General features: G+C 33.7%; 1 protein-coding gene across 6 annotated transcripts in view; it reads right to left on the reverse strand.

Moving 5' to 3' along the window:
• Positions 1-551: 551 nt before the first annotated feature.
• PCDH15 (protocadherin related 15) overlaps positions 552-12,891 on the reverse strand; it is a 1,822,477-nt gene continuing 1,810,137 nt past the window's right edge. For 4 of the 6 annotated variants that reach the window (XM_037804906.1, XM_037804907.1, XM_037804905.1 and 1 more), the window contains 4 exons: positions 11,718-11,756; positions 7,215-7,285; positions 6,281-6,389; positions 552-2,867 (listed from right to left, as the gene is read on the reverse strand). In XM_037804906.1, coding sequence (XP_037660834.1) covers positions 2,316-2,867; positions 6,281-6,389; positions 7,215-7,285; positions 11,718-11,756 — 771 coding nt within the window. In that variant the 3' untranslated portion in view covers positions 552-2,315. Of the gene's footprint in view, positions 2,868-4,168; positions 5,281-6,280; positions 6,390-7,214; positions 7,286-11,717; positions 11,757-12,891 lie in introns of those variants that run through there. The other 2 variants (XM_037804908.1, XM_037804911.1) reach the window with 2 other exon arrangements.

The raw sequence follows: 12,891 nt of genomic DNA on the forward strand, positions 1-12,891 counted from the left end.
TTGTTGAAATGGGCTTGCTAAATAGCTGGAAAATTTTGTAAATTGCCTTGTAAAAAATGAACTTTAAAACAGTGATATCTCATAGATCAGGACATTATCTTCTGCCATCAGCAGATTTCCCAAACTGCACTCAGATCACAGTGACCAAAGAAAGCTTCTGAGAATCACAAAGATTTTGCCTGAATCCAAATATCTGATCCCTATCTCAGGCTTAATTATTTCTCAATAACAACAAGCAAAACAAACAAATAAAAAAACACAAACTTTTATCCTCCAAGGACTTAGAAGCAATAAATTGGAAGAGAAATTTTAGAGAGACACACAGCAATGAAATAAGTTAAATATCCCAGCTTGAAACTGAAGGAAGAGAAATAAATACCAAGCTATGCAGAGATTATGATGGGATGCTAGTTGAGATGACCCTGGGCCATAAAGAAAATATTAAATTATGTTCAGTGATCTCTGACTGAGTTATAGCAAAATATAATATGCTTAATCTGACTTCTATACAAACATTTTATACTAAAAAAAAAAAAAAAAAAGATTGCTTTGGTGTTTGAAAGAGAGAGCCCTGGATATCAGCAAAGTTGATTAGATCTTTACTTTTCAAAATTTAATATGTATATTTAGCACTTGAGGATAATGTGAAAATGTGGATTCTCATGTAGGAGGCCTGAGGGCGGGGGCAAGAGTCTATATTTCCAACAAGTTCCCAGTTGATGCTGATAGTTTTTCTAGCAAGGGTATAGAATGCATTAATTTCCAAGAGTGTCAGATAAATGAAAGGCATTTGTATTTGATCTCAAATACTTTTTGAAATCTGAAATAAAAACGTTATCTACCCATATAAGTCAGCAAGTTTATGTTACATACAATTTCATTCACTTTGCAAATAAGGAAATAGCATTACAATAAAATATTTTAAAAATGTGAAATGTGAGAAGGGAATAAATAATAGCAGTGCATTATTCAGTCTTCCAACCATATAATAAGCATGCATGAAAGAATTCTAATGAAATCTGAATTTGGTCAATCCTGTGCAAATTTTGAGGTAAGCTATTGTTATATCATACTAAGTCATATTCAATATGGTTCAGAATTATCTTAAACTATAATGTTTCATCCTTTTTACATCTGGTGAGCATGTAGCACGCAAGGCAAGGTTTTTGTGTTTTTTTAAATAATATTTTGTTTTAGTTTCTATTAATGGTGAAACACTGTGCTTTGTTCAATGGTGAAAAATCAAGACTATGGCCTTTGATTAAATATGCCCAGGCAATCATTTTCTGGTTCTGCACATTGCACACATAAATATTATGTGTGTTGAAATATTCTATAAATAAACTGGAGTTGGGAGAAGTTAAATACAATATGCTTGAAATTAGAATATATAGCATTTCACATATTATATAACTTCATGATTATTCCAATTCCTTTCTGTTGAGTTTATAAAATATTCATGTCCAGTGACAACAGTATGAGACTGCTCTGACCTTACCATGGCTTCCATTAGATGCATTATTGCCCATCACTGAGGGTGAGGTTATTGGGATGCGCCAAAAAATTCTATAATTCTGAGTGGCTAAACCAAATTATCTACTATGTTTATTACAGATAGAGTGTGTGTACTTGAGAGGGGTGGCAACAGGAAAAATTGTTGATGATATGACTAAGGGACATAAGGACTTCAAGTGTTCCTAGAAAGGTCAACATTTACATATATGAAACTTTGAAAAACTTTATATTGAAGAACAAGGAAAATAAGTTTATGATTCAAAATAATTTACAGAAGATTCCATATTTACTATTACAATCATAAACTTTGCAATTTTCTCTTTCATTTAAAAAATCAAGACAGTATAGATAGCAATTGTATAAACTTGTTAGCTGCAAAAATCTTCCAATATAAATGTTTCCCATTTGTTTATGGAAATAAAATTACATGGCACAGAAGAGTGCTCTGAAGCTAGACATGAAGTGAAATCTACGTAAGTCAATAAAATGTGAATGATTATTTAGTAAATTATTTTTTTATTAAAATGAAAAAAAATTAAAAATCCAACAAAACTACTAAAAGTTTAAACGGTATGTTCTTTACTATATTGAGAGTCTGTCCAAAAAGGTTTTCTGGGAAGAACAATTAATTGGTACAAATACGAGTGCAAATCTGTCTCCTTTTAAACTTTAAAGCATACTGTTCAAAGTTTTAGCTTGTGTGCCTGATATAAATTCCATAAATTGTTTTCTCAGTGACAATAAAAAGCACAGTTTCTTACAAACTTAAGTAAAAATCAAAATAACTTTTTAAAAATCGGTCACAGTTTTGTCATTGGTATGTGGAGGTTGTTCCAGGGACCCATCCAAAGCTCTTCCTCGTCTGACTGCGTGTGGTCGCCGTGGAACTCCAAAGCCTCCTTGGCGCTCTTACTGTCAACCATGGGCTCCTGTTCAACTGTGCTTTTCAGCCTGTTCCCCAGTGGCTTCACTGCTGTACTGTCAGTTCCCACAGGGCAAGGGGCAAACTTAACCAGAGGGGGCCTGGTGTTCAGTTTCACAGTAGAAAATGGTCCCTTTGATAATGTGTTCAGGGGGATATTCTCCTCCTGTGTCACCGCCAACTTGTCTAGTTTCTTAAAGTGCCTCCCCAGTCGGACGGGGGAAGTAACTTTTAGATTATCAGTGAGGCAGGCACGGCGGGTTCTAACCACAGAACCATTCTGTGCAATGTATATATTGCCATTGATATTACTGTGGATATTAGGAGTGTGAAGACGGTTTCTCTGACATTCAGGAGCACTGTCTTCTCCAGTGGAGCTGGTTTCATATTCTCGATCCACAACCAGTTTGATCATTCTTTTTCTCATCCACTGTCAAAATAGAAAAAAAAAAAACCCACTATGTGAGTCACTATCAAACAAATGAAAAAGGCAAAGAGTACAATGTATGTGCAAATTCAAAACAATGCCATTTGGAAACTATTAAAGGTAAGTAGCTCAAGAAATGTAGAGGAAAGCAACTCTTTATTCACACATCAGTTTCTCTTCCACCAATAATTCATTGGTTTTAGAGCTTCACAACATTTGAAAAAAGTGTTGCTGAGTTAGGAAGCAGGCATTCTAGAAGGCATGCAAATTACTATTCTACACACACAAACAAAAAACGTGTATTATTTATATTTCACTAGGGATCAGATCCATTGTTTGACAGCTGCTATACTGTTTAGGAAAGTTAAATTGAAAGGTGCCCATAGCATTAGTATGTTCTGTTCATACCAATGCTTCTATTTACAATATTTTAAAGATACTTTTAAAACCATATGATTCTATTTTCTAATTCATTCTCCATTTTTAGCCAAATATTTTGTATAACTTAATGCATTAGTTACTGATTTCCTGGGTCATCCCACTTACATGTAGCCCCCAAATTCACTTTAGTAAAACCCCAAATTGAAATATATCTATTCTAAACTTTCCTCTTATAAGCAACTGCAACACAATGAGCATTTTCACTGAATTTTTTTTTTCTTTGACCACGCCATGTTAAAAATGGTAAGGAGCCAAAGTCAAATGATACTATTTTATTCTCAAAATAATACTGCATTTTTATCAACAGTTTGCATTAAACTAGCCAAGCTCTCTGAATTCCAGATATCTATTTAAAATTATTGTGTTTTCTCACCCAGAAAAAATCTATGTATCTGTTACAATATGTTTGAAATTATGAATAAATAGCATTCAAAAATGTTCAACATCTACTTTAACTTACATTCAGAACAGAAAAGAAATAGTAATATCTTTTTAATTTTTTTAAAATTTATTTAACTCCTAATATTTGCAAATATTGTCAGATACAAACCTATTTGAACACATTCATGATATTTTTCATAATGCGTTTGCTGGTGGAAATGTGCATATATGCAAGAGTAGACTTTTAAAGATCTCATTTGTTGCAGTTTGTCCTAAGTATTTATTTTGTAAAGATGACACAAAAACATCATATATATATATATATACATATATATATATTTGTGTGTGTGTATATATATATATATATGTATATATATATATATATATATATATATTCATATCATCCATTCCAATAGAAAGGACATCACTGATATTACGTAAAGCAACACTGCTTTTTAACAGAAATCCCCCTGGAAAAAATTAAATATTGATTAACTGACTGCTGTGTTTCAACTTACCAAGACAGCAAGGATTAGTCAGTTTTATCCCTACATTTCTAATAAATCTATTTCAATAGCATATGTATTCATTTTTTCTGGCATGCTTCCGATCTTTAGCCAAATCAAAATCATGATCAATTTCCTTCCCTTCAAGTCTCACTTGAGAGAACACACAGAAGGCACTGCACACAAGAGCACTCATCACCGCAAGACTCCACCTACTGTGATTTCTCTTAAAGTGCTGTGTTGTAACCTTCCGAGTTTGCTCCTGGAGACTTCTTTTGGTTTGCATTCTTTCTTGTGTCATATTCTGGCACCTGAAAGCCCCACGGACCTCCAGACTGACTTTCACTGCTGCTACTGCTACTACTGCCTGATTCTGATTCCTCACTTTCCACACCCCCTTCCACTGAAGCTGATTCTTCACTGCCCTCCTCGGTGACATCTTGAGCTTCAAGGTCTGTTGATTTTTCCATTGGGGCTATTGCACTTTCTTCTCCTTCTTCTGGGTGTTCTCCTTCTTCTTCCACATCGGGTTCTTCTTGTTCTTCAGGTGGTTCCTCTTTTCGGCCTTTGACTTCTTTGACTTCCTCAACAATGGGCCGCCTTCTTGCAAGCACAATGCTTTTTCTCGCCTTCTCTTCTGACTCTGTGGATTCGGATTCTTCTGATTCGGGGGTAGAACTCTCCTCCTCCTCCTCCGAGGGTGTCTCGGACTCAGATTCCTCTTCTGTTGTCTCCGATTCACTGAACTCAGATTCTTCTTCACTGTATTCAGTATAGTCGCTTGAGGATTCCTCCTCTGATTCTACGGTGCTTTCTGTAGCTTCCTCTTGGTCCAGAGTTAGTTTCAAATAATCTTTATCTTCTTCCTCAAGGCGCCTCTGCCACTCTTCACCCTCAAGGTCGGTGATGCCTCTTTTATCAGCTAGTCCTCTAACTTTCTTAAATATCATTGGGAATATCCTGGCTCTCTTCCACGTTGTATACGTAGGCTCAGCTGCTGGTGGTTTTTCAATAGTTACAACTACTTCTTCCTCTTCACTAGGCTCTCTAACTTCAATTTTTGGTTTTTTAATTTTCTTTGGCTTTTCCTGAAAATTATGAAAATGCAATTGAAGTGTCAGCTGGGGCATGGTTATGATGTGACCTTGTCCCATACAGGTTGAACAGAAACGTATCTGCAAAGTGATAGCTTCATGCAAGTTATATAACTGGATTCAGAAAACAATCACAAAATTCTCTACTGTTTATCCCTTCTGCATTCAGAAAGATGGAGAGCAAGAAAAAGCTAATTATTTTAGTTTGGTTCATACCTCCTAATACCAAAATATAATACTTTTTCAGTGTTTTACTTATTCAAAATTTATTTTTTTGTATCTTGTATCAAAGGAGAAAAAATGATTAATCATTATCCCTTCCCTCTCTCAGCCCTACACTTTGGATAACTTTTATGTATTTTTTTTAACAAAAAAAATCTAAGAACTTTAAATAATTCATCAAAGTATGCTCATTTATCTGAATAGCTTAGTGTAAAATTTGAGTATTTTCTTGATTTTGAACAGGTTAAAGCTAAAATGACATTCATTTATTATATTTTAGATAAATTTGCCAAGTAAATATTTAAGGCAAAGAGTAATATTTGACAAAAATGACCCATGACAAGTTAAACATAAATCACATAATTCCTTCAAAACCATTGGTGGTAATATTTTATTGTTTTCTGGCAACTGAAAGACAGAGACTACTTTTTCATGACTTTTTGGAATGGTAGTGTGGGAACAAAAGTAACCACTGTATTGCAAAATACGTTTTTATATATTTGATCATAACATTAGGTTTATGGACTAACATATAGAATTTTTAAAAATATGAATGTAATTGTATCTTTTTCTCAGGTGTTTAATATTAAATTAATTTCCATCTATAGAAAAGGCAATGAAATGGTCAGCACTGTCACACTTGCATGGAAAATAAGTACTAAGCCAATAGGATTTCTGAAAATTGATAAGTTCTATAGCCTGATATTTACATAGGGTTAGAAAAATATTACTCTTGGAATAATACCTTACATTAAAATATTACTGTAATTACCTCTTCTTCTTCATATTCCTCCTCAGCTTCACCAACCATCTCACCATATTCCTCTTGACCAGCCGGTGGTAACAAACGACGGCGACTTCCATATCGAGGCATTTCATACCTGTAGTAGAAACTTACAACTTTAAACATTTTTTCATGTGGTCTATGTAGAACCCACCACGAATGATCTTTGGTTTCTTCTTTATCTTCATCATTCAGATAACATATATTTATGCAGCACAACAAGGCTCCTTGTAGACTAGTTTCAAAACTATAGGGTAAGAATTACTACCTGATGACCAATGATTTTTGCCATAACAGTACCCTAGAATAACAATAAAGAGAGTTGAGTTATTTATGATATAAATTTTGGGAGAGAATAGAATGAGGAGAAAGGCTTATTGCTTCTTAATTAACTGAAGAATCCAGGGCATAAAAGAGGATCTTTCTAAAAGGATAATGGCTCATTCAGAATATAAAGCCTATAGATTTATAGTAAAGGTCTGTTTCAAACATGGCCTGTAATTGGTGTTTACATTTTTCTGTAAACTGCTGTAGTTTTAGAAAGCAGTTAACTTATGTGTGCAGAAGTGAATTTTGAAGTGCTTGCTACTAGATTCTAAAGCATATTTTCTGCTTCTTAGTTGCTGCTGGCCAAAACTTGAGTCCGTTAGGTTAAATAAAATGGGAAAAATCTCATAAGAAAGAAATGGTGAATTCAGGAATTGAGCAAATATGTTTGACTTCTGTTTCTCATTTAGATAACTTTAAATAATTTCCACCTCATTCCTAGAATTGCAATCAATATCACGTTATTCATTTTCAAAGACAAAACTGGTGAAATGACATTTACCAAACAAATGCTAGGAATAACAATAGTTTAATACCTCACAGTTATTCATAAATTTATTACATTAAGATACTGGAAAAAAATCTGAAGATGTACCCATGCTCATAACTGTAATAATCTTGTCCATATTCCTGGCCAGGATCAATTCCAGACTCCATGGATAATTCCTATTATTCAAAAAGAGAAATTGCATTTGAAAGCAAATTCTTACCACATTTCAGCTCAAAGTCAGATTTCTACACCTAGAATTTGATGAATCTCAGAATAGTCCTGCCAAAATAACTTTAATTATAAATGTCAGGTAAACATGTTCAAATATTTTTCTGGCTTTAATTATTTTACACTAAATAAGATTGCATTATTAGATCTGAGGGGAGAAAAAGTAAAGCCTCCATACTTCCTAGTAGTAAATCTCTTGAACTATAAATGAGCTTTTAACTTGTTCTTGGATAGCACTTAAAACAACTAATTGGCAGTTAATATTTAACTCTCTTTTAACTAATATTAACAATAGTTTAGCTACAAGGAAAATTATCATGTTTATCTTTAGCATCATTTCAATTTACTGCTAATTGTTTTAATGAAATAATCTAATAATCTTGTATACATTAATAAGGATATAAATTAAGGTATATATCCCCTAAGGATGTTTACATTTTAAAACATATTGCTAATTACAGATTTAAGGATTTTGTAAAGGAATTTGTGGGAGCAGAGGCCCTCTCAGGATCTCCATTTCCAAACCTAGACAATAGTGATTTTGTCAAGCTCTACTCTAATAGAAACATGCTTTATCTGAGACATATATATGATACTAGATTCCAATCAAGATCAAATTCAATTTTCTTACTTTTCCTTTTTTAATTCTACTTTAATATGTTAAGCACTTTGAATGACAAAGGCTAACCAAATTAATTTTGCAACAGAGTAAGAGAAGGAAAGGAGGAAAAGGTAAATGTATCCATAGGAAAATGGGTTGCTACGTGTTTCTAAGATCATATATTATACACAAGAATTAATTTTGTTGATCCAGGTATAGTAATGAATAGGAAAAAAAAGGGCCTCCTTTGGGGCACAAAATAGCACTAAAAAAATGTGGAGAGTCACAGCCTGTATGATAGATTTGGACAATGTTCCTCATTTGTGGTTTGTTTGACCAACATCATTTTTCAAAGTTGAAATTGCTGACAACAATTCTAAGCAAGAAATGCCATGCAAAAAAAAAAAACAAAAACAAAAACAAAAAACAATCTGGATTTTTTTCTTCTCTTGAAAAACAAAAAAGATGGCAACACTGGGGTCACATTATTACATGCCAGGAATCTACTTGGTGCAACTTTTTTACAGCAATATCCCTAACTGCAGTAGATTAAATTATGTACCTCAATGGAGATAGCTTCTTAATTTGCATCCCTGTGGGTGTGAACTCACTGTAAATAGGACCTCTTGAAGGTGTTACTTTTAGTTAAGGTATGGCCCAACTGAAGGAGGATGGGTCTTAATCTAGACTAGTGTAGGCCTTACAAAAAGAACCAAGAAGTCACAGGAGTTAGATAGGAGAGGACATTGCCATATGACAGGAGGCAGAAATACAAGCCAAGGAACCCCAATGATTACTGACAGCCAGCACCAGAATGCTACAGATTTCAGGGAGAAGGCATGGCTTTGCCAATGCCTTGATTTTGAACTACTAGTCTCCAAAACCATGAGTGATAAACTGCTGTTGTTTAAGTTAAAACCAGTTTGTGATCATAGCAGCATAGCAAATTAAGACACCAATCATACTGCTTCACATCTATACCCCTAGTTGCCACAGCATTGCTCATAGGCTATTGTTTTACATCCAATAAACCCTCATTCATTTACATTACTTCCCTAGATTCTGTAGTCATTTAAATTTGCAACCCCTCTATTTATGTTCTCTCAGATTATTTTGCAGTTTCCAAATGCTGTGACCCATGGAAAAGGAATCCACCTTTGATACTAAAACTGATTCAGTTTACCCACCAGAATGGCTAGATTTTTTAAAAATCAGCAATACCATGGGTTGTCAAGGACATAAAGCCACTGGAATTCTTATATACTTCTGGTGAACTTACAAATTTATTAAAATCTTTGGAAAATGTTTGACAGTATTCCTAAAATCAAATATATTGCTTGCATTCTTTTGTAACAATTCAACTCATAGCCAAAAGAAATGTGTACATATGTGCAGCAAAACATTATTAATAACAACCAAAAACTGGAACCAATGTAAATGTCCATGAAATGCACACTACTACATCACACAACAGCATAAATGAATATCCCAAATAAAATGATGAGGAAAAAAAAGAGTCTGGCACAAACCAAACATACTATATTATTTCATTTAAACAAACTTAGAAACAGACAAACTAGTATGTGTGTTTTAAACCGGGTGAGTGGTTAGTGAAGAGGAAATAATATCTGGAAGATGATGTAAAGGGGCTTCTGGAGAGATAGCAGGGTGTGTTCACTCTGTAAAAATTTATCAAGCTATACAGTATGGTTTGTACGCTTTTATGTCTATAGATTTTATTATTATTTTTTTAAGTGTTCATTACAGCAAGGGCTGGGGGTACAAGGTCAAGAAAGACCAGTAAGAAATTGGGGCAGTGTTAAAGTCTAAATTTTAGTTATTCAAACTTAATTCTTTAAAAAAAGTACATATGTTTCCTATTGGTAAATTTAAACTTTGGGGTATCTAAAGTACAGTGTAATTATACTAGCTTAAAGGAAGCAAATAGTCCTCATTACTAATACTGAAACAACTGCTTGGCCAAGTCATTAGATTAAATTGCGTATTTAATCTAACATGAACAGAGACTGAGAAAAGACCTTCAAAAGGTTTTGAAGTTGAATTTTAGTAATGTTCAATCATCATCATCATAGTAAAGACAGAAAATAAAGTAGTCAAGCAAATTATTTATGGAGACATAGTGTAACTTAGGGGATTTCAGATTTTGAAGGTTAGAATCGTATTATTTTCTTTTGCCAGCATTACAAATATGTACTTTTTCTTTTAAGTATGTTCTTCTTGAAAGAAGATGGCTTAGCCCTTGTCACCTGCAAGATATATCTGGCATCAGATGAAATAAAAAATATGATACAGGCATGGAAGGGACTGAGATAGGGACACAGGAAACTTAGTGAGATTCAATCAGCCACTTTGTAGTGCCGGGCAGGGCGGGGTGGGGTATGAGCTGGCAGAAGGGAATCACCTGAAGGGGGCTGGTATGTTGGTGCCACCCATGATGAAAGGCAGAGCATCATCCCCTCAAAAAAAAATTGAAGAAGGACCTAGTGACCATGAAGATCCCTGAACCCCCTAACCAGACAGTAGAATGATGGCCCCTTTGCTGCTCCTTGCAGCCTCTGTTGCTTCCTTCACTAGACGAAGCCTAGATTTTAGAAAATTGTGATGAGTAGTATCCTCAAAATCAATTTTATGCATAAAGCAAACACTTCCTGCTATTTTTAAAATTGATTTTTTGCTGACAACACAGAAAAGGCATAGAGAGCATTAACTTAGCAATGCATTGACAAACATAAATCTTTATACTAATGAACACAAAACAATAATTACTACTTACTGAATTTCTTTCAAATATATGCCAGGATCAGCTTACACATTTATTAACATAGTTACCCATTACTTTAGGGACTAAGTTAAATATTACCACCACCATTTTACAGAAGATGAAATTGGTATTTAGGAGGATGTATATCTTGACTAAGGTCTTGGATCTTGTAATTGGCATTTAGATTTTAACACTGAGTTATCTGATTCAATAGCCTACAGAGTCCTCTCATGGAAACATTTGTTATAGACTTTCTAAAATGTAATATTCCTGCCACCCTCTCATCCTCATATTTTGAAGGAGTAAATTTTAACAAAGAAATACCTCTCTTAGCAGTTATGATTCTGTTCTTAATAAAAGAGAATGTAATTTTTAAAATGGAACTTATGAATGACTAACTTAGCCAAAGTAAAAACCTACTTAAACCTAGCTTACTTTATTTTTATTTTATTTTAGAATTTAGGTATATAGACATAACAGATATAATATACATTTCTTATATAATGCTGAATTTTTTTCTCATTGCAGAAGACAATGTCAGCCATTTTGAAATAGGCACATGTCCAAAAACAGTCTTTTGCATCACATAAAATGAGTAAAATCTGTTTATTATAAACGCCTTTGCTTATTTTAGTACAGATGTCAACATTCTTTCTTCAAATTTTTCCTTACCTAAATTTTGTCTCAGAGTTCTGATGAATCCAGTTTCACTAAGTCAAGTGACTGATCAGGTTTATGAGTATTTCACTTAATCTTGTTTTTAATATGAGCAAAAGTCTTATTTATCTTATTTCCAGGTAACGAAGACAAACTTTGAAATTTCAGCCCCCAGCAAGCAGTAGAGTGCATATTTGTTTGCTTGTTCATTTTAATTTCTCTCTTTTATGAAATTATGCCACACTGGCAGCCATGCACTCTGTCTATATGTAAGATTGACCTTAAAATCGCACAAATATTGTAAAGACAGTGAAGTTGAAAAGAAAAAGGAAACTGATACCTCCGGTTTAAGAAGAGAAGGCCTCAGCAGTTGCTGTTGCTGCCAAAGGAAATTAAGATAGAAAAAAGATTTAGAAAATAGTTCAGGTAGAAAAGGTAAGTTATGATTGGGAAGAGAATAAAAAAAGTTGACAGCTTAAAACTGGTTACCTTGTGATTTTGATTCATTGTTCCTATGGTAGCTACAAAAACATTAATATTTTGGCGAAATCTCTAGATTGGAATATAAAATAATAAAGAATGAATTTGTTTTAACTTCATGATTTTCTAACATTAAGCTTCAAGGAATCTATGAATTCTTTTGGTTTAAGTTTCTTAGTTCTAAGTATCATTTGTGCAAGTGTCACACAATTATTTTTAACTGCTCAGTCTTGTTTAAAATTGCCCCCTATTTTTTTTCTCTCCACAATCACATTAAATATAACCAGGTTCATTGGGAGGAAGGGTTGAATACACAGAAGGACATAATGATACAGATGTAATGTATGCACCATCGTATTTGAGACATACTCCACTTTCCTTCTTCTTACCAAAATGCGGATGGCTTATACTCAAGCATTAGGCAGGCTTTCAGAACTCTTTTGTGATTAGGGAATTTCTAATCCCTCAGATTTTGTAGGGATCACTTCCTTCTCCCTTCTTCACCCATACTTACTTAAAAGAAATACAATCCAGATTAGTTTATTTCATGATAATTTGGAAAGTAGATTGATTTTAACAAGATCAGATCACGATCTAGAATTTTGGATTTCAACTCTTTGAAGGAAAAAAAGAATACAAAACAAATTTAAAAGTAAGCAGTAAGCATTTGAAGGTGGATAGAGAGGTTCTGGTAGATAATTCCACCAATGAAACGAAATGTTCGAAATGGCTAATAGAACTATTATATTAGAAGGATGTGCTTATTATACCTGTGTTAGTGAATTGGTCTAGTATTGGAACTCACTTCAAGGGGATAAACGTTTAAATTAGAGATGCTCTGATTCAATCTATCTATTATAAATATCCCTGAAAAATAGTTATTCTTAGAGGCATTCCACTTGATTTCCAAATAATTTAGGGCTTCTGCATTCTAAATCATTAGAAGAGACACAGCCAATTAGGTAACATGCTTATTTCACTCTCTTGGCTGAAAAGCTGTATGCTAACCGCACTGAGTTCTCCGTGACTTCATT

This window comes from Choloepus didactylus, chromosome 15, assembly GCF_015220235.1.
Source record: "Choloepus didactylus isolate mChoDid1 chromosome 15, mChoDid1.pri, whole genome shotgun sequence".
NCBI classification, from domain to species: domain Eukaryota; kingdom Metazoa; phylum Chordata; class Mammalia; order Pilosa; family Megalonychidae; genus Choloepus; species Choloepus didactylus.